Source organism: Henckelia pumila, chromosome 3 (assembly GCF_033568475.1).
Source record: "Henckelia pumila isolate YLH828 chromosome 3, ASM3356847v2, whole genome shotgun sequence".
Classification (NCBI taxonomy): domain Eukaryota; kingdom Viridiplantae; phylum Streptophyta; class Magnoliopsida; order Lamiales; family Gesneriaceae; genus Henckelia; species Henckelia pumila.
In genome coordinates this window covers 178,975,389-178,997,062 of record NC_133122.1, presented here as the reverse complement: position 1 = coordinate 178,997,062, position 21,674 = coordinate 178,975,389, and the positions used below count along the sequence as shown (strand labels likewise).

General features: G+C 37.3%; 3 protein-coding genes across 3 annotated transcripts; 1 reads left to right on the top strand and 2 right to left on the bottom strand.

Annotated features, from left to right (window-relative positions):
- Nucleotides 1-381: 381 nt before the first annotated feature.
- On the bottom strand, nt 382-1,781 carry LOC140890887 (uncharacterized). Its single transcript, XM_073299035.1, has 2 exons — nt 981-1,781; nt 382-735 (listed from the first exon to the last, which is right to left on the bottom strand). Exon 1 carries the CDS (start codon nt 1,735-1,737, stop codon nt 988-990), a length of 750 nt encoding a protein of 249 aa, XP_073155136.1. The 5' UTR covers nt 1,738-1,781; the 3' UTR covers nt 382-735; nt 981-987.
- Nucleotides 1,782-5,901: 4,120 nt separating this feature from the next.
- Nucleotides 5,902-7,575, top strand: LOC140891284 (uncharacterized). Its single transcript, XM_073299700.1, has one exon. The coding sequence runs from the start codon at nt 5,913-5,915 to the stop codon at nt 7,533-7,535; it is 1,623 nt and encodes a 540-aa protein (XP_073155801.1). The 5' UTR covers nt 5,902-5,912; the 3' UTR covers nt 7,536-7,575.
- Nucleotides 7,576-7,754: 179 nt separating this feature from the next.
- On the bottom strand, nt 7,755-21,047 carry LOC140891283 (histone acetyltransferase HAC1). Its single transcript, XM_073299699.1, has 17 exons — nt 20,865-21,047; nt 19,407-19,743; nt 18,467-18,578; nt 17,892-18,180; nt 17,288-17,806; nt 15,260-17,094; nt 14,490-14,786; nt 14,133-14,411; nt 11,916-12,044; nt 11,287-11,487; nt 11,025-11,167; nt 10,619-10,931; nt 10,239-10,378; nt 9,726-9,804; nt 9,225-9,614; nt 8,357-8,574; nt 7,755-8,252 (listed from the first exon to the last, which is right to left on the bottom strand). Exons 2-17 carry the CDS (start codon nt 19,598-19,600, stop codon nt 8,141-8,143), a joined length of 5,250 nt encoding a protein of 1,749 aa, XP_073155800.1. The 5' UTR covers nt 19,601-19,743; nt 20,865-21,047; the 3' UTR covers nt 7,755-8,140.
- Nucleotides 21,048-21,674: the final 627 nt, after the last annotated feature.

Sequence of the window (21,674 nt, the reverse complement as noted above, 5' to 3'; positions counted from 1 at the left end):
ATCATATCCTCTGGGAATTAGAGATTTGTTCGAAGAGTTTTTCTGGAGCTGCAACTTCGAAGAGCTTTGTATGCGCTACTGGCTTAGTGTATTGCTGATAAGCGTTGATCTCTGATTGTGTTCTATATTGTATCTTGAGAGTTGTATTGAATTGATTCAGAGTTGATTCTTAGTGGATTCTTATGGGTAAATACCCAGAACCTTGGATGTAGGGTTTATATAATCCGAACCAAGTAATTCCTTTGTGCTCTTACTGTTTTCGCTCTTGTTCTTCATTTCTTGAGTGTCTATTTTGATTCGATTCCTGATTGCATGGATATCTTAGTATATGTTGTTTGGTGTTCGGGTTTCTTGTGCTCTGATTTACAACACTTGCAAATGTGAAAATCCAAAATGTTTTTCATGTTTTCAAAAATAAATATTTATTTTCGTAACATACAAAATTTATTCGTATAATAACTGGTTTATATGGACCAAGGTTCTTTTCTTAATTAGAACACAAGTTTGAAACATATGATCACGTACAATTTCTTGAAAACATGAGCGTAACTGAAAATTGTTGACCACACTGACACATAATAAACAAAGAGCTAGGCATATGCTGATATGCATCACCATTTTATGGGGAAACTTTGCTTCATTCTATACACACAACACAAACAACACTATATATCGTCGCATGATCTTCCGTGAACTCTTCAGCTGTCAGTCACGATGTTCTTGGCGATGTAAATTCTGCATATCCATGGAATTTCATTAAATGAAGTTAACATCCATGTATCTCGTGCATTAATGGCATGAATAATAATCCAATTATCCAGATTAATCTGCATTTTGTGGGATAATTTTGTGCCGGTAGTGTCTGTGTTTGTATAATTGTCACTTAGCTACTAGCCATTAATTAATCGTTTGAGCTTGCAATAATCGGGTGTAATATTATAGCGCGTTCCGAAAATTGTTCGTTAACTTGAACAGAGTACCTTGGATTCAGGCGGGGCATTGGAAGCCGGCGGGCGGAGTTTTTCCGCAGTCGACGAGAACTTCAAGTGCGATGGGGAGGATAATGTTGATGTTGAGAAGCTTTGCTTTGATAGTGGTGCAAAGGCAGAGTGCCGCATCCGCGTCCACCAGCCCTTCTAGCACCGGACAACAAGTGTCCTTGGCGCTGCTACCAATTATAAGATGTCCCAGACTACCTAACAAATCCACACATGCACCAAGTTTCAAAGTGTTGATCGGGCATGTTTCCTTTGCTTTCGGAGGTGGAGGTGGCGGGCATGGAGTCTCGATCGGCGGTGGTTTAATCGGCGGTTCGGGCACGATTGGTGGTTCGGGTTTGATCGGAGGGTACACAATGGGAGGAGGTTTGGCCACGTAAGGTGGCGGATTAGGCACGACCGGTGGTTCGGGTTTGATTGGAGGGTACACAATGGGAGGAGGTTTGGCCACGTAAGGTGGCGGATTAGGGACCACTGGTGGTTCGGGTTTGATCGGAGGGTACACAATGGGAGGAGGTTTGGGAATGTACGGCGGCGGATTAATGGGTACGTATGGCGGCGGGGATGGCGATGGCGTGACGACGGGCGGCTTTGTCGGGGAGGGAGGTGGTTTGACAAAGGGAGGATGCTTTGGTGGAAGAGGAGTTTGGTATGGACAAGTTGGGCATGCTAGAGAAATCAACAATGTCCCCAAGTTGAGTAGAAAGATGAGCATTTGTACTATGTTTTGCTTGCCCATTGCTATTGCTATTGCTTTTGTTGAGTAGCTACAAATTACAATAGTGAGTGTCGGGTCTGCATGCTACTTATAGGCAAATATAACCGCGTCCGCCCAATATAGCCAAATATTGATGGGAATGGTTCAATGTATTTTGATAATTATGAGCTAGTAAGTTTGTGACTAGACGATTTTAAAGATTTATATCTTTACGAAATGATCGATATTGCATACTTGTGGTGAAAAAAACAATGTTTTTGGCAAAGGTAGAGTATATATGTCTTTTTTATATAGATTCGTAAGACGAGTACGTCGATATTGATCTATATTTTCAATAAAAAATTAAAACTTTTAGCCCAGTCAAATAGAATATTAATTCATCTTACAAATTAACCTTACGTGAGATCCGTCACATAAAATTGATTCATGAGACAGTTTCATAAGAATTTTTGTGTTTTAATAATTGATTAAAATTTAATTTTTTGAATTTGGAAAATATGTTATTTGTCTTATATTCTTACGGTTTGGGCAAATGGGTTAAATTTTGAAATGGTGTAAAATTGATACAATGAGCTATATATCAGATGGTTTACGAAAGAAGAAAACAATGTGCTATCGCTATTCGTAAGAGGCCCCATTTCTTGATATATATACACGCGATAACCATATGGGCCACACAACTCTACTAGAGGATTCAGAGTTTATCACTGCGTCGGCCACATATAATTATTTAAGAACTAATATCAAACACGATTGTTTATACAAAAATAATTAACTCAAGTCAAATTGTTATATGATCGAGTTCATTATATTCTCGTTATAAACCTATTTAAACATCTATTTTTCTAACTGATCACTTAAGATAGGGGCACTAGTCTACAATTCGATTTAGTTTTGTTTTCGTTTCAAATAAAATAAACTATGATGAAACTCGTGAGTGCACGTCCATTACATGAACTACACACACGTGTATATAAGTGATATAACCAAAAACGATTTCATAATAATTTGTTTATATATCATGCAGAAATTATCTAATAAAGCGTCGTGTAAAATTGATTACAATGTGATTATGAAATTAAAACATTAACTCTAGCTATATTTGAATGCTTATATTCCTCGACTAGAATCATTGTAACATAATATTTATTACAAGTACGTAACTGTACATTGCCGTGTCGAAACATCCACAAATTAAAGTACCTCTTATTTAATTCCACCCCAAGTTGTACTAAAATTTGAGTACAGGATGCAATCAAAATCAGTGGAATTAATACGTATTGTTCAAAATTTTGTATTGATTACTTGACTCGAAGGAAACCACACATCATGATCATGTGGCTCTATCGCTTGCGTTAAGTTCCAAAAACAGTGGGCCAAAATGTAGGCAATTTTTGCTCCGATTTTCAAACTCCTTATGAGAACGGAATCGGGAAAACGCGGTCGGAATCGCGTTGTTTTTTATCGTTTAGCAACCATTTGATTATGTGACAGATAGGTGAAACAACGATATCGGATCTATTAGGTTTAAGACGTTGAATTTACGGGACGAAATTTTTCATGTAACATTTTTCAACCAGTATAGAAGATTTTTTTTTAAAAATATATATATGTATATAGTGTGCAATCATATTGGAGGTGGGTTTCATCCTATTTTTTGCATTAGCCAAATATGTTTAGAACACAATTAAAAAGAAAAAAAGAAAAGCAGTGCCAAAAGATCCAAAGTGCATGTAATTATGTACGTAGTACTGTGAGCATTTGGCATTGATTTCTCATATTTGTGACCAACGAAAAAATATGGTCTCTATATTTGGAATTGATGAAATATTTTTTTACTAAATAAGATTATCTATATATATATATATATATATATATATATATATATATATATATATATATATATATATTTTACTAGTGATATAGTTGTGGTTGTGTGGCACCTTCTTTCTGATTAAAATGTTTGGATGTGCAATTATAGATGCAGTACTGGTTTTACATCAAAAGTTACGCGAAAGTTTGTAAAAAGTATGATTTTTTTTTGTGATTCTACATCCATCGGAAAAAATAATTTTTATATATTTTTTGTATGAGATGCTCAGATGAACATCTCACTTGAAAACAAATTGTGAGGTTCATCGATATTTTTTTCTGTTTTCAAATAAGACGTTTAGACTTTCTTACAGGCTGTAGGCAGCCATCAACAAGTTAATGTTGTGTTAAATTATATTTATTAAAATGGTTAATATATATAACTTGCTAATACGTAAAATTCTTATTTAACTAATTTAAGTCCATTTATTAAATTTTCGCTTATTTTGAGCATATTTTATAAATTATATGTTTTTAAAAAATATATTGTACAGTGCGACTATTAATGCTTCATGTTCTCTGAGTAAGATATATACGGCAAATTAAATTAGATGATACCCTTAAATGTGGTATTGCAACAGTGCGTTCAAGGATAGATATTCATTAATTCATGAGAGTTCATTGAATTTTTAGTGAACCCACGTCTATTATTAAATATCAACATTTGAATGCACACTTAGAATAATATTATAACGATAATATGAAATTTCTATAAGATATACATCATATTTACTGATTATTGTATATGTAGACGTCGTAGTAGTTTCATAATATATCGGATTATTTAATCTCTAGTGTCAAAAAAACATTGATCTATCGAAGAGATATTCAACAATTAAAAAGAAGATTGATTATTTGGTATCCTTGCTTTCTTCAAACGGATGGAACATAAATAGAATCAAATAGATTCTCGAAACGCCTTTCTAGATATTCCTCAATATCTTGGTTATTCACAGATCGTGATAAGTAGACGATTATTTGGTATCCTTGCTTTCTTCAAAAAAACATTTTTTTTTTTTGGCCCACAGGAGCATAGGCGAGTTGGTAAGGCCTGAGGTGACGTGGGAAAAAATTTCCCAGCGTTGCGGGTTCGATCCTCGTGTGGAGCATATTCCTCATTGAAATATTTGGGGGTATGCTTTGGGGGTTGGACCATGTTGTTCCCTCCCTCAGGTCCCTGCCTACTCGTGCACATCCCTCGATTTAACCCCCGCATGAGCCAATGGGCCTCTGACTCATATGAGATGGGGTCCCCTTCGGGGTCAACCTTTTTTCAATAAAATTATTTTTTTTAATTTATTTTTCAAACCAGGAAAGAATTGGACTTTAAAGTTAATGAACCCAAATCCAATGTCACCTTTTATATTTGGGTTCGGTAGTTATCTTGTATCTAATGGATACTGGGCTGTATTTTGGTCTGGGCTCAAATTTTGTCTTATCTTGGGTTTGAATATGGCCTAGATTTCTTTCTTTCTTCTTGTTCTCTCTTTTTCGGCTATATATAAGAACCTTCTGCTCCGGCCATTGTTTTTTGTCACCAAGTTTTGAACTTTCGTATAAATATTTATAGACCGATCCATATTATTATGCTTATGAGAACAAATTTCTTTAGATAGCCTCAAAAGAAAGGCATAAATTTGTCAAAATAGAATGTATAGTTTTGATCTCTCGGACAGTCATCGTGGGTAACTACATGTACTCCTGTAGTTATTCACGATGGTTGTACAAGAGATCAAAACTCATAGAATGTAATGTGATATATATTCATTGCAGAGATTTAAATTTATGCGAATGTGTTAGATGCGGAACTAAGCATGCGGCTCAATACAATTTTTTTTTGAACAAACGGATGTCTTGTCCATTTAAGTCGTAGAGCCCGTTTGGATTTTGTACATATTTTTTAAAAAAAGTGTTTTTTTAAACTATAATTTTTGGCTTTTGAAAAAGTTTTAATTTTGACTTTAAAAAATACTTTTTAAGCACTTATTATTTGGTCGTCCAAACACCTTATTAACGAAAAAAGAACTTTTTTTAAAAAAAAAATTATTTTTTTTACCTGAATTTTGATACCAAACGAAGCTCTAATCTAAGGTGAAATATTCCACAAGAACTTTGGCTACCATTTTTTTTAAAAAAAAATTATGATAGTATATACTTTCTTTTTGTCATTTTTTAATTTGACATGAATTTCAAGAATATAATTGTTTTTTTTTTTTTTAGGAACCAAGAATATAAATTTGATGATGTTAAAAGTTGCGGGAAAAGGGCATTGATTCCGATTTTGTATAATCGATGGAAGGGGAATAAATAATATCCATTTGAAAATGGAAAATAAAATGGAGCAGCTGGTAAGCATGGGTTTCTCAAATGCTTCCGCCGCTGAAGCTCTGGCTTCCACCGGCGGCGACGTCGTTAAAGCCACCGATTGGCTTCTCCAATCTCAAAACCCTCCACCATCCAGTTCCCCGCCGCCAATAATCCAACCCAAAATCAATCGATTCTTCAACTTCCACTCCAAGAAGGACCAAAACCCACCGAAATCCCAACAGGAAGAAATCGAGGAAGATGAATCGACCCATCTGTTGATTCATCGTGAGAAGCGTCGAAAATTGTCCGATCACCTTGAAAATGTCAAGAAACCCCCACCAGAAGCGTCAGCGTTTCCACTGCCGCACGCGCCGTTGTCGGAGAGAATGAGGCCGCGCGTGCTCGACGAGGTTGTCGGACAGGACCACCTTCTCGCAAGAGATTCCCTTCTACGCGCCGCCATCGAATGCGGCCGCCTTCCTTCTATCATCCTCTGGGGACCACCGGGCGCTGGTAAAACCTCCATTGCCAGAGCCATCGTGAGTTCGTGTAGCTCTTCTTCGTTGTACCGATTCGTTTCTTTGTCCGCAGTCACTTGTGGCGTGAAAGATGTTAGGGATACAGTGGATGAGGCCAGAAAGTTGAAGCTAAAAGCCAACAAAAGGACGGTTCTTTTCCTTGATGAAGTGCACCGGTTCAACAAGGCGCAGCAAGATTCATTCCTGCCTGTGATCGAGGATGGGAGCATAGTTTTCGTCGGCGCCACCACCGAAAACCCATCCTTCCACTTGATCACGCCATTGTTGTCTCGTTGCAGAGTATTAACCCTTCATCCGTTGAAGCCATGTGATCTAGCAATGCTCCTGAATCGCGCTGTATCGGATATGGACAGGGGGTTGGCTATGAACTTGAAGGGGATGGTTAAAATTGAAGTGAATGACGAAGCCATCGATTTTCTGTCGTTGCACTGCGATGGAGATGCAAGGGTGGCATTAAATGCTCTTGAGATTTCAGCCACAACAGCAACAGCACGGTTCAAGAAATCTAATCTAGATAAAGAATCGAAGATTGTTGTAACCATAAGCGACGTCAAAGAATCGTTACAGAGCAAGCATTTGGCCTATGATAGAGCAGGGGAGGAGCATTACAATTTGATCAGTGCCCTACACAAGTCTATGAGAGGGAGTGATGCTGATGCCTCGATTTATTGGTTGGCTAGAATGTTAGAAGGAGGTGAAGAGCCGCTCTACATTGCACGCCGACTCATTAGATTCGCCTGTGAGGACATCGGTTTGGCGGATCCACAGGCTTTAACACAAGCCGTCTCTTGTTACCAAGGCTGTCATTTTATTGGGATGCCGGAGTGTAACGTGATACTCGGACAGTGTGTTTCGTACTTGGCTTTGGCTCCTAAATCAGTATCTGTTTATCGTGCAATCGAAGCTGCGCAGAAGGTTGTAAAAGAATCCGTGGGACAGAACGAAAGGGTGCCACTACATTTGAGGAATGCACCAACGAAGCTAATGAAGAATCTTGGGTATGGAAAGGATTATATATACCCTCCGGATAATTCCAACTCTTCATCACAAACGTATTTGCCGCCATCACTTCAAGGTTACAAGTTTCTTGATTGGCCATAGGAAGTAGAATTTTTCCTGACCTTGTTAATTTTGTCTTCTATGGAATTTTGAGGTTTTCAAGGTGGAATTTGGTTTGGCTTTCTACTGATTCTCCAAAAGAAACTATGTATCGATATGACATATTGAAAGTTTGCGACTGTAGGATCGAGTATAGTTGAATATCAATAATCTAAACTCGCGGAGAGAGAAAGAGACGGAAGAATCGACGTGGAAAACAGAGATTTCCCTCTTACTATTGCAACGGAAAAATTGAAACTTTAAGACAACAGCTATGGTACAAAACCACCAAATGATGGCAACAGATACAACACGGCGAAACAAAATCAAAGAATCAGTTGTAATCTAGTCATAATGGCACATTTCTTTGGTAACAGAAGCAAGCAGACTCTGATCTGTAAGCTTCCCTATCAACCATATCCGGAGAAGTACCAACTAAAAATTGTGCGCGCTGTGGGCGGGTGAGATTGAATCGAAGCTCCTGTAAATTATTTCTTGGAACAGATTTCACTTGTGATTGTAAGATGATGTCTTCCTTTGCCAGTTGAACAAAGTATAACGGTGTTTTCAAAAAGCAGTGTATGTACAACAGGAATGTCCATAACTCATCAAGAACTCCCGGCAACCTCGGCAGCACGTTGCCTCATCATTTCCATTACAGCAGCACGTCGTCGTGAATCAGATTGCTGTTGCAATCTTCTCATGTGCTCCCTCAAATCCCTGCATAAGAAATGAGCATGTATGTAAACATTATTATTTTTTGTATTAATTTGTTTTACCTGAGGGTAAAAGCAAGATCTAGGGTGAGAAATTTCTGTACAAACCTGCATCGCGGTACATTGCATTCGGATTCTTTGCATGCTCTAGAATGAAGCTGAAGGAGGTACCACATTTTCTTACACAAAACACAACCTCCGGAAGCACGTGTCTTGCACAGCATGCCATGGCGGAAAAGTCCTTTCACCTTGCGACAATTTGGATATTGGCAATGTGGCGAACGACACTGAGAAGCATGCACCAGGAGCTCGAGCATTTTCCGCAGCTGCAACATCAAATAAACAATGTCATCACACAACTTGCAGCAAGAAGCCGATGCTTGTGGAGACTAGGTTCAATGCTTAATCATTATAAAAATTCCACAGAGCACCATGCAAAGTACTGGATAAGCAAAAAAAGAAAATAAAAAAGAAAAAAAGAACACGTCAAAGTTGACGCATGATTGGCGCAGAATTTGGGAGGATCATTATCTGCAAGAGGATTAATAATCTCACAGAACTAAATGATAAAGAGGATAGGTGGGTTTCAAGCATCTCCTAGTCTCAGCAGATATAGCATTAGAAGTAAATTCTTATCTAGTTAATCAGTTAAACTATTACATGTGGAATAACGAACAAGTCATCTGTAGCTATTAGGGCATTGGCCATGCACACCCTGTTTAAGCCCTTGGATCCCTAAAACGAATAGTGAGCCCTACATGAGGATCCAAGGACTGCCATCAAAACACACCTATTCTGGCATAGAAACAGCTAGCTATTATATATTTTAACTGCCTAGAACCGGGTCTAATTGGTTAAGTTGAGAATAACACAATAAAGTGGTAGAAAGTAATCAGCATTCAGATTGTAAACAGACAACTGGAAAGTAATATCTATGGAGATTGGAACATCTGAAAACAAAGAAAACATTAGTTACCTGGGCAACTCGTAATTCCCTAGCTTCCTTGTTTTGTGCATCCCGATCATTGGATGGATGATTAGTAAGTTTATGAGGATGGTTAATTCCTCCATCTTTTTGATAGCAAGGATTGCATACATCATAATCGGGGCATGTCTCACAGCGCCAACCTTGGCCTGATTCTATATCAAGATGACACGCGTTGCATGTTGTCACAAAAGCTGGTGCTGTGGGATTGTGAAGATGATAGAGGACCATCATTGAGGAGTGCTTAGCTCGGCGAAGAGTATCATACTGATAATGGTTTCCTTGACAAAGGCTAAGAAAAGCCTGTCTGGTGTCAAAGAATTCACTCTCAAGAATTTCATCTTTATCCTTGGTATCATCAGGAACTCCAGTAATTTCAACCTGCCATTGGAAAATGCATTGCTCTAAATACGAAGCCTGTGTTGAACAATGGAGAAACCCAAAAGTGTGAAATAACATGCTGGGTCCAAAATTCTGATAACAAGGACTTACAGGATGAAGTGCATGCTTATCCTTTTGATTAATAGGATGTCTCTCTCTGTCCTCACGTTTTCGCTCAGCATCATAGCACCTGAAAGGTGAAATAGACACAACTCAGTAACACAATGTACAAGATGTTATTGTTAGAAGAACCCAAAGAATTCAGGATATAATCATGCGACCAAAATATTAATTCCGTGTTAACAAGGATATCATCATAAAACACGACTGAAAAAACAAAACAAAACAAAACAGAGAGAGAGAGAGAGAGAGAGAGAGAGAGAGAGAGAGAGAGAGATTTTGTCCCTGATATGCAACTGTAACTAGAAATAGCAAATTCAAACATGTTTGGAACAATAAATATTTTTACATCTGTTTTGTTTGCTGCTTCGATATCCATAACCTACCCCAAGAACATAAAGATGGAGAGCCTAATAAATAACCCAACTAGACATTGAAAATTACAAAGGGAACGAGACAAACAAATTTTTACCATGAGCAAGCCAAAAGGGCTAGAATCCTTACTTGTCACATAGCTGAAAATTTTTGCACTGTTTGCAAGCCCAGCGATTTCCAGACACCATTAAAATGCAGCAGTGCGTGCAAGCATACTGTAAGTGAACCATGATGAAGTCTTCCTTCATTGGAAAAATTGTCTCTCCAAGCTACAAGAACACAAAAGTTTAAGAACCAATCACGGAATAGGAACTAAGTTCTTTTTCTTTATTATGCACTTCACAGAAGAGCCAGAAAATGACAAAAACTCGTAGCCATAAAAATATTCATAAAGCAGTTAAAAAGGCTACAGCATCATAGATAGGCGCTCAAAGTAGATAAGAGGATGGAAATTAATAGCACTATAGATGACCAAAAAATTGTAGAAAAAGGTTTGAAGTAAAAATTACTTTATGCATTAACAGCAAATCTTTTGATGCATTGCCAGAAAGATCAGTTTGACCAGATGCTTTTAAGGCTCTTTTTGTTATGGTCTTTTTCATAGTTCCCTTCTTATGTGGTTTTCTCCCATCGTCTTCTTGTTGCAGTTGATATATCATGTCCTCCGCAGCACCAGGCCAATAATCTCCATCAAAGTATGGCAATCGGGCCGCAGTTACCTTTGCTCTACATTCCCCGGTAGAAGTAAAGAAATGATCATATAGATTAGTGAGCTCAGCGACAATTTTTTCATCTTTTGCCTTTCTTAACATTGCCAGATACCTAAAATAGAAGTTACAAAGTAAAACACTAAAAGAGTGCTGCAATACCACTCAATACATATATCAGTCTCCTTTTGACAACCATAGAGCTTACCACTCTCGAAGTTTATCAGATTTTGGTGTCTTCTGAATTTCCGGGTGGCAATACAAAATATAATCTTCACCCTTCAAAGGCGGGCAGGCCCATATATAGCAGCTAGTGAAACCACGCTTTTTACAATAATCCAAGTACCCAATCTGGAACAAAGAAAAACAGAAAAGGAACTTGCATTACAAATAGTAACAACGATTTTCTCACCTTAACTAAATCAGCTATAAGAGCAATTTCATAACCACCAATTAAGTCAGAAACTTACCAAAATTTCATGGTACACAAATGTCCGAAGAGCCTCTCCAGTAACAGCTTTGACCTCTGGCCTGAAATATTTAACAGAATCCAGGTATGACAGGTAGACTCGCCGATGATTTGGCTGCTGGCATTCTGATCCAAATTCTTGAACATACATGCCAAATAGGCATACTTCAACTCCTTCAATTTTTTGGAACAATAATATCACCTGAAAGATGATTATGACATTCGATGATTAATTTATGAAAAGTCCAAAGCCCACAAATTATCATTGCAACATTTGCTGATCACAAAAGTTAATCAAATCAAAATCACAACAGATATCCCTTTCTCCATAAAATTTTTGGCCCCATTTGTATATAAATAAAATGTCATAATAATATATACGTAAAAGGTCTTTGTAATAATGAAAATCCAACAGTAAAGACAAGTTGATAATGTTTATAACTATACAAAACATATAATGTGCAACCTTTTTAGTCAACCAAAAGTAATGAAGAGCAGTAAGAATTAGACTCAAACTATGACTCCTGTAAATTGTTTGATAAAGATATAATAATGACATAGATCGAACTATACTAGTTAATGATATTCAATATCTAAGAATTTGCAATCAGTTCCTTCAGTAAGCCACACCTTAGATTTATATGGGAACTCTAATGGGTAATTTTCCTCCTGAAAAATATCAAGGAACCGAGGTTTGACATCCAGTTTTTTGTCCACTGATGACACCACTCTCACAACAAGAGAGTCCGCTCCTGGAACCTGGCAAAAGTGACAAGCCAATAGTTGAATATCACATACAGAATCATGCTAATGGCAAATAATTAAAGTGGACACCAAAATTTAGTTTTTTCACACTACATATTGGAGCATGTCTAAAAGTATGATTACACTCTAGAAACTCCAAAAGCAAAGAAAGTTGATTCATTATTTATTTTTAAACTATAGGTTATTGGATATTATTTAATTACCACTTCGGGATTACAACCATAATCCATTTGTATAGCGGCCATGGACAATTAAAAGGCTTCCTATTTTACAATGTTGTAAATGGCGGGAGGCCCCAGATTCCGACAAAGGTTCAGTTTTTCTCATGGACAGCTGCGTTGGGGAGGCTGCCTACCTGTGATTTGATTCAAAAGAGGCTCCCGAACATCTCCCTTAGCCCGAACTGGTGCGTTCTATGCAAACAGGGGGGGAGACTCAGGACCATTTGGTTATTCACTGTCCGTTTTCTGGTTTCTTGTGGAATCTTGCTCTCAAGGAATTGGGACTGTCTTGGGTAATCCCGAACTCAACAAAAGATCTTTTTGCTATGGATCTAGGAGGTCGGCTTGGACAAAAAGGGAGAGTGTTTTGGTTGATAGTGGTTCATTGCGTGTGTTGGTCGCTTTGGCTGGAGAGGAATAAAAGAATTTTTTATGATAGTGAAAAAACAGTAAAGGAAGTTTGGGACAAAGTAAAACTTAGAGTTTCCATGTGGGCTCACAAGGGTTCTAGCTTCCATTCTTTGACTTTATTAGACTTGTATAGGGATTGAAAATTGGCTTTGATTTAGACGATAATTAGATGATAATTGCCTTTGTTTGCAAAGGACCATAGTTAGCTTTTGTGAACCGCTGGTTCACTTTTTGTATCTACTTATTTCACTATATATATAAAGTTCTAGTTTCCTATCAAAAAAAAAAATGGCGGGAGGCGGTGGCGGGGCGGTCACCGCCTAGGCGGTTGAATTTTTTTAGCAATTTTTAATAGGCAATTATGTATAATCATGCAATGTAATTACAAATAGTCAAATTTTTTTGCGTAATATATGTAATTAAATAATGTTTATGCCTAAAGAAACTTCATACAATATATACAATCTAGACAAAGTGCAAATAAATATATAAACACAAACTAACAAGACAATTAAGGTGGTGGCAGATGGCGGCAGTGGCGGAGGAAAGATAGAGGCGGTTTGAGGCAGGTGGTGGAGGATGGTAGAGGACATTTGAAACCAAAAGTAAATACAAAAGAGAGTGAGAGGTATTTTTATTATATCTAAGGGTTTTAAAATTGATTGACTTTGACCGATTTTTAAAATTTTTGACTTTGATAATTGATTAGAATTTTAAAATCATTGACCGCCTCGACCGATTGCTTGCCCGCCTCAACCGCCGGATGACCTCAGACCGCCTACAGGGACCGTCTTAGACTAAGGCGGGGCGGTCGAGGGCCGCCTACCGCCATTTAGAACACTGCTATTTTACCATGCAAACGAAATCTTGCGATACTTTATGAACAAATACCATTTCTAAAGTAAGTTTCAAGAATTTCCTTACCACTTTTGATCCTCCCATGACATTGCATATCGTTAAACAAAGCATCAAGCTAATTAAAAAAATTATTCAAGCTTTCATTTCTGCATTTTTTATATATTACACTTGCTAACAATTTTATAAATAAGAACACGTGGGACAATATAACTGTCTAAACAACAAATCCATAAACTTGGGGATCAAAACAGGTCCACCATACTACAGAGTTTATTTTTCAGACGAAAATACAAACCTTCTTCAGAAGTCAAAGCCTTCTTTAAATACTTCTCAAAACACCATTTTTACTAGATATAAAAACTTCACAGAAATTACTGAACTTGAAGCATCAAATTAAGACCTCAGGGTTAGTTTTGCCATCAAATGTCAAATATATATATTCCCTTACACATCTCTAGACCCCATTTAGTAAGTCCACAATAACAAACAGAGGCATGTTAAAGAAAATATACTCATGCAAACCATCATTAAAGATCATTGGAAAATGAAAAACATCCCATCCCATATCAAATACGAGTAAAAATTGATTCACCTCATCATAACCTTTGCCTTGAAGCCTTGCCCTATCCTGCCTTTCTTGCTTCAGCTTTGCAAATAATCGCTGTTCCATGTGATCACTCAATATTGTTCTAGGCAAATCTTTTGCTCCCAGAACAGCACTCTGCGGCAATGGCACACGTTCGCCCTTTTCAACCTCGATTATATAACAATTTGGACAAGTGTACTCAGCCTGTCCACCATCATTTCTCCGACCATTGAATAATGCACAAATTTGATGTTGCCAAGCTTCACATTTATCACATTGAACCCACTGCAATACAAACATTCAGTATCTAATATACTCTTTATTGCAGCCAAGAAAAATACCAAAAAAGTAGATGTGGTATACCCATTCTTCAGTTTCCTCATCATTTTTCTTCTTTTCCATCCTCGCCTTTGGAATGGCAGTCCCATCAACCACGACAGCGTCTCCACGGGAATCATTATAACATGGAATGCAGAAATAATGACGAGTTTCTCCAGCTCCAAAGGTATAATACATCGCATTTCTTTTAATTCGAGCACCACAAGGTGTGCAATATATAGGGGGCGGTTCAAAAGTAAGCTTCTCGACTGCACACAGCTGGCAAGAATTTTCACTCATGGAATGCTCCATTAGTTGATTTTTTTCTGCTTTTGCTTTGCTCTGTGTTGACAAAGTACATGTTAAAATATTTTTACGAGGATATGAATCACATAAAAGGACACATAAGATATATATCATGGTTCTTGTGATGGAAAAGGGGATAGATATTTCATCTAAATGAGATTATTACAAGAAATTGTACTTAGTGAACGATTCCCTCTCCAGCGAGAATAGTGTGCATCATGCTTTTTAAGATATCAGGTACACTACACTTCTTGATCACGATGATGAAGGTAAAAACACAAAAGTGGTTCTTTTTCTTCTAAATTATCCTTTTATCTATAGCTAGCTGCATCTTATTTCATACAAAATTTCATGTAAAAGATGCTTCCTACATTAAAAATTGCATCTAGGAGTCTCATAGCATCATATTTTCATAAATGCATATAAAAGGAGTGCCTGCCACAACTGTCAGACAGAATGAGCATATAAATAAAGGAATACAATAGATAACGGTATAATATGATACTAACCTGGCCAACCCACTGTCTAAGGCCTGTAATGTGACGCCGGACTTGTTCAGGTGTAAATAATTCCGTCAATGATACCCCATTTATTTTGGGCTTCCCAGACTTGGTTGCACTCTCAGAAGGTACAGATGAATTTTCTGGTTTAGCTTGCATCATTTCCTTTTCAACCTTAATGACTTCCTGAACACCAAATCTGGCAGGGTTATTTGACAAAAGTAGATCACCTTCATGCCTTTTGATATTAGCATCGTCCATGTTATCCTGCTTCATTTGGGTAAACTGGGAACTTAATTTTCCGTTGCTTACAGAAACCTCCATTTTAGATTCACAGACTTCAGATTTCATAACAAGTTTCGAATCATGATGCTGGTCAGCATGTAGCACCTTCTGGAGAGAAGGTTCATCAACAGCAGAAACCAGTGCAGCAGAACTTTCAATTTCAGATACAAGAGATCGGGAGCCTTGTTCAATTTTCATGCGTTTAATAGAAGGTTGTAGATCTTCAGGAGTTTCAGCGATCGCTAAGCTAGATTTCAGAGTTGTCTTTCCAGCGATTTCAGCAGTATCATTGGATTTACAGGATCCATGGATAGAGCCAGGTAAACCCGAATTCATGTCAGAATGTGCAAATGGTTTTCGTTGTGCTTGCACAAAATTCATAACAGGAATGCAAACTGGGCAGCTTGCATCCCGACATAGCCTTTTATGGTTGACTAAGATCTTAGTAACATGGCAACGAGGGAATGAACACTTATATATGTTGCAACAATCCATGTGTTTCAACAATTCCTGAACCTTAATGCAGTTAGGTTCTTGGCATTTCCCTTCTGGAGCAGAACATCGACGAGCATGCAGCAAAAACAATAGCCACCTTTGTTGATTTTTGAATTGTCGTTCACGATTCAGGTTATTAGATCTAGATGTTGTATTGCTTAAATTTTGGGGTACTTCTGATCTGGAAGCATCAGATTGACCAATGATTGATTCTTCTGAGGATAAATTATTTAGTTGGGCCACATCTTGGCCAGTTAATCTGTGATGAAATTCATCTTGCACGTTTTGATCATTCAGGAGTCTCCCTGACACTTGAGATGCATCTTGAGAATTGGAATACCACTGACCACGAAATGATGCATCCGATTGGATGCCACCAGAAAAACTCACGAACTCACTTTGAGAATTAGCAGCAAACTGTTGTGAATGTAACAACTGCATCTGATCTGAAGTTTGCGTCAGTGATGGTGTGACATCCAGCGGACCAGATGGATGTGAATGCAACTGTGTAGCTCTAGACTGGTTTTCCATTGTATTTTGTTGAAACTGACTCTGCATATCAGAAAAATGGAACGGATCGGAGACTTGTGAATGCAGGCCATCACCACGATGCTCAGATGCACGCCCGGTCTTCGCCTCGGAAACTATATTAGCTGTTAATTGAGACTGACCAAATGTATCATTCTTCAACAACAGCTGGTTTTGAGTTTGCTGGTTTTGCTGGACCTGATGCTGAACAAGTTGCTGGCGCTGAAATTGATGAGGTGGCTGTTGAAATTGTTGTTGATTAGTATGCACAAGATTTTCCCTCCCTGAATACTGGGATTGAGAATTCAATTTGTCAGACTGGTCAAGAGATTGAGATTTCATCACTGTCACCTGTTGAACTGCGTTCATGGTTGGTTGATTGGTCATCATAGGAGAGTTTGTTTTCTGAACAGATTGCATTTGCATGGATACAGCATTCAAGCCCTGATTGTTCATCATTGTCCCAACAGATGTGACCGAAACATACATGTTTCCAGACCCAGCAGCATCAGCTGCACCAATTTCATACCCATCTCCTAAAAAGTAGAACGGGTGGTGAGCATGAAACAAAACAGCAATTTCCAAAATTTTGAGCTAAATCAAATTTCCCGTATTAAAACAAGTTTTCTTTCAGAAATGCATGGGAGAAGAGAAGGGGGGAGGGAACCGAGGAGATGTGTAAAAGAGAGAAAGAACCGAGGAGATGTGTAAAAGAGAGAAAGACTATACCCTGCATTGTTGGTCGTATATTTTGGTCAAATTGTTGATGCATGGGTTTGATGGAGTTTCCATACATTGTCCCACTTAAATAGCTTTCGGTGGCCCCTGGACCATTCATCAGGGACATATTGTTTCCCATCATCCCCAAACCTCCATTCAAGGCCCCATTGGACAATCCATAGGACTTCTGGTGCAATGTAGATCTGATTTCACTACCCATATGCCCACCAATATTATGTAACATACGACTATTTTGACCACTAACATACTGCTTTTGCTGCATCTGTTGAGAGACAACTGAGGATTCAACAGGTTGAAATGCCTCGACATTATTTGATGACTCCATGTTCACGAATGACTGGTTATTTGCATTACTGTTTATGTCATTGTTACTGGAACTATTAAATCCAGGAGTTGGGATCATTTGACTCGTCATTCTTTGTGCACCCATTGATGCCATCAAGTTATTTCCCCCAGAATTTACAGAGAAGGCAGAAGATGGTTGTTGGTATCTACTACCCAAAACTCCTGCAAAGAGAATCTATCAGACAGGATTCAAAAGGTAAAGCAAATATAATTACAGGAGATCATGAGAATAAAATTAGTAAAATACCATCCGATGAACCATAGGAACCGCCAGAATTCCCAGTAGGATAGAAGCTTCCAGAATTAACAGTGGGAGATGTAATTGTGTTAGCATTAGCTACGAGAGAGCTATCCATAGTGGAAGTCCCAATCAAGCCAGAATTCCCAGTTTGTTGCAATCCAGGCGTTGGGATCATAGTACCAATAGAATTGGAAGAATTAGCGTGCGAAAACTGCTGATTGGTATTATTCATAGGTCCACGTTTAATGAAAACGTGCAAACGATTTTCCAAAGTTCCCAGGTTAATATACTCCTCCTGATAAGCAAATCAATTGTTATTACTGACATATATGTTTAATAAATCGGTAAAACATCATTCCAAAGTTGCGAGGTTTAACTACTCATGACAAAGAGATGTGAAATTATTTCACTAGTTATTACTTCAAAAGGGGGAAAACAGTCGACATTCACAGTATTAACAGTTTAAAAAGCTTGGAAGAAAACTCAAGTTCCAGCGAAAGTCATTAGTCTTTACCCCTACGATATCCATGAAAACGATTACTTATTGCAATATACAGAAACTGAATAAGAATATACCATACCATTGTGGTAGCATTCTTTGCTAAACCCTCTTCTAAGCGTTTCGCTAAATCAATCATTTTCTTAGAGGGTGCCTCGTGTGGTTGCGGACGCCGCTGATTAATAAATCCCAAGCTGCAGCATAGGAAAGCTAAAATTTTAGGGAAAGAACTCGAAAACATTCCAAGTACAAGAGCAGCAAGTTTATGGAAGTGATGTCAAGTATAATATCATGAAACAGTGGAAGCAGTGGCAAAAAAAGCTTGGGGTGATGGAAATTTGAAAACATTCATTTATAACAAAAATAGCAATATCATAATTACTCGAAAGAAAGAAAAAGACATAATTTATCCACACAAAGAGTAAGTCAAATGCAAAGGGAAATGGTTGCACGTACTCTTATGCATTTTTCCAAAATAACATGATATTTACATGGTAATCACATAAACAAATATGCTGTGCCATTTTAAAACTTTTGCCAACATTTAACAAAACAGAATTACCAAGCATGCAAGTGAAAAGACAAAAATATAATGCTAGCACAAATATCCGTTTCATGAACACCACCCACAATGAGGCGGTAAGGGAAGGACCACAGTAATAAAATCACTTATATATTAGAGGGGAATAGACTTCTCTCTGGAACACAATGCAGCTGAAGCCTAAAGAAAAAGGTCACAAAAATGAAAGGAATTAACCAGTGCAGAAAGATGCACGAGAGGTATTGCCAAAAAAGAAAAATAGAGAAACTCCTATTGGTTATATCATCAATGCAATCCATGTAGAATTAGAAACATCCTGCATCTTCATGCATATGTCGCAACGGAGATTTCATTCATAATTTTTCCATTTATTTATTAGTTATATAACTTGCTGCATCATACGGTGCAAAACTACAATCATTCTGTGGCATCTATCTCAATAAAATATATCCTAATGGATATGACAGTAAAAAAGTCTTACATTTTTTCTTGTATATATCTGCGTGCTCTTGCGATTTCAGGGTGGTCTGTATTCAAGACATTTCGCTGGATGATAGGATTTTGCATCTGACCAGGTATCGAATTTACATTTTGCTGTGACAGACCAGGCAACATGGTGCCAGCTTGGTTTGGCACCTGGCCAATTTGCCCTGAATGGTGGGTTTGTGTATTCATCTTTGTTTTAGGCTAATAAGCACACCTTCAATAAAATAATATCAGACTTTTCCATTATAGCTGTAAACTGGTCAGCACAGAGTTGTGTCAAGTCATGTATCCTGCATAACAGGAGCGAGGCCCAAACTTCACCAAAAAAAGACCTGCAAAGCAAAACCATAAAGACAGAAAACCAATTGAGAAGTCAGTCAAAATGATATCATGCTAATATAGCAAATTCTTAACGTGCAGCCCACTTTTAACCAACAACGAAGCTTAAACCCATCTGAAAATCAAACGGCCACTAATTCTTCATCTCATATATCCATAAACTCCAATTGATAGGTCAAACAACAATTTCCGCAAACAAGAATCACCCTTGATTCATGGAATGTTAGGGATACCAAAGACGAGATACAGACGTAAATTAAAGATGAATTGAACTGAAATTCAATGGTGGATGATAAATACAGAACAGTGCTTGTACTTGATTAAAGACTAGCATCTTCAATTATTAAGGATGCACTTATGGTTTCAGGAAAAAAAAAAAAGACAGGAATTCAGTGGAGATATGCATCGTATAAAACCAAAAGGAAATGTGTTTGAGAAGATAAGAAAGAAAATTCAAAAGTTCTTGTTCTTTATTAACAAACCAAATGTGAAATAAAGGCGTACAATATTTATTGGTTTCGATAACAGTGCATAAACAGATTTTCCCACCCAATTTGTTTCTTTCTAAACAAAACAAACAAAAACCTCTACTGTTCAAATCTAGACCACGAGATATTTAACTTGATAGGTCTAGAACTTTTGGAAAAATATTCCAATTCTCGATACCGTGGATGCAGAGTCTATTTTTAAGACAAAAATAAGTACCATGTCATCTTCATCTGATTGAAAAAGAAGACGACGAAAAATAAAGTAAGCAATATCCAAATTTTCAGTATATGCACAGTAAATTAAACAAAGGCTTGAACAAATAGCTTGCAGTATGAAATTTCCCACACTCTTGATCATACGCATAAGCACGTATATGTGTTGCATGTACACGTTTAACGCAATTAGTCAGACCCAAATCACCGCATAAACCGACCGAGTTACATCTGAGATGAAATTTACAATTCTAGGGTTCCATCAAATTGGGGGAACTCCAATTCGAGTATCAGCTATGACAAAACACGTGCTAGGTTATCAATTGGAACAAAAATTGATTGGAATTGATGACGGAATCCAAAATTTAAAAAAAAAAAAAAAACTGAAACGACAGAATCAAGAGACCATTTACCAGAAATTGAAAACTGTACGAGCATAAATGTGGACGATGAACAGTAGAAAATCGAACGAGCTGTGGCGTCAGCTGATTGCTTCTATTGAGCTCCAATGTCGCCGGGCGAGAGCTGCGGTGGAGAACGGTGATTCGACGAAGAAATGGGCCGATTTAGAAAGAGGTGTATTTTTGTTAATTTCTTGTATAGTGTGATCGGTGTTTTATACTTTTTTGTATTTTGTATTTGTATTTGTATATACTACACACTATAGATATTAGATACCCAATTTAATTTTTATATTTAGATTTCTTGTTTTTATGAGACGTATCAAATAAGAGACAATCAAGATTTTATGTTAGGCAAACACTTGTATGCAACCGTTGCACGGGTCGTATTCGTGTGACGGATCTTTTATATGGGTTATTCATTAAAAAGTATTACATTTTATGTCAAAAGTATTATTTATTATTATAAATATGGATAGGTTGACCCGTCTCACGAATGAAACCGTTTCACAAGAGTGTTACTCTTTATGTTATCACCTTTTGGTTTGAGTGATAGGATAAGTAATTTATAAATAAGTAATATAATGTAAACTAAAAATAAATTAAAAAAAATAGTTAATACATTATTTGATTTGATGGATAAATTATAATTTATTTGATTTGATTGATGTAAAATTATTAATTAATAAATAGATAAATAATATGACGAAAATAAGACAAAATTGATTGGGATAAGTTATACATAGATTAATAATACATAAATGAATTTTATCACTTCAAATTCTGTAAAAGACGTTCTTTGATTCCAAATTTAAGAGACGT

What these genes read in the sequence shown, in the direction of transcription:
- LOC140890887 (XM_073299035.1), bottom strand. Translation starts at nt 1,737, where the DNA reads ATGGGCAAGCAAAACATAGTACAAATGCTCATCTTTCTACTCAACTTG.
- LOC140891283 (XM_073299699.1), bottom strand. Translation starts at nt 19,600, where the DNA reads ATGAATACACAAACCCACCATTCAGGGCAAATTGGCCAGGTGCCAAAC. An exon ending in ATTTGCTGTTAATGCATAAA is followed by an intron (nt 10,379 to 10,618) that starts GTAATTTTTACT and finishes GTGTTCTTGTAG; the next exon opens with CTTGGAGAGACAATTTTTCC. An exon ending in GGGAATTACGAGTTGCCCAG is followed by an intron (nt 8,575 to 9,224) that starts GTAACTAATGTT and finishes TTGATGTTGCAG; the next exon opens with CTGCGGAAAATGCTCGAGCT.
- LOC140891284 (XM_073299700.1), top strand. Translation starts at nt 5,913, where the DNA reads ATGGAAAATAAAATGGAGCAGCTGGTAAGCATGGGTTTCTCAAATGCT.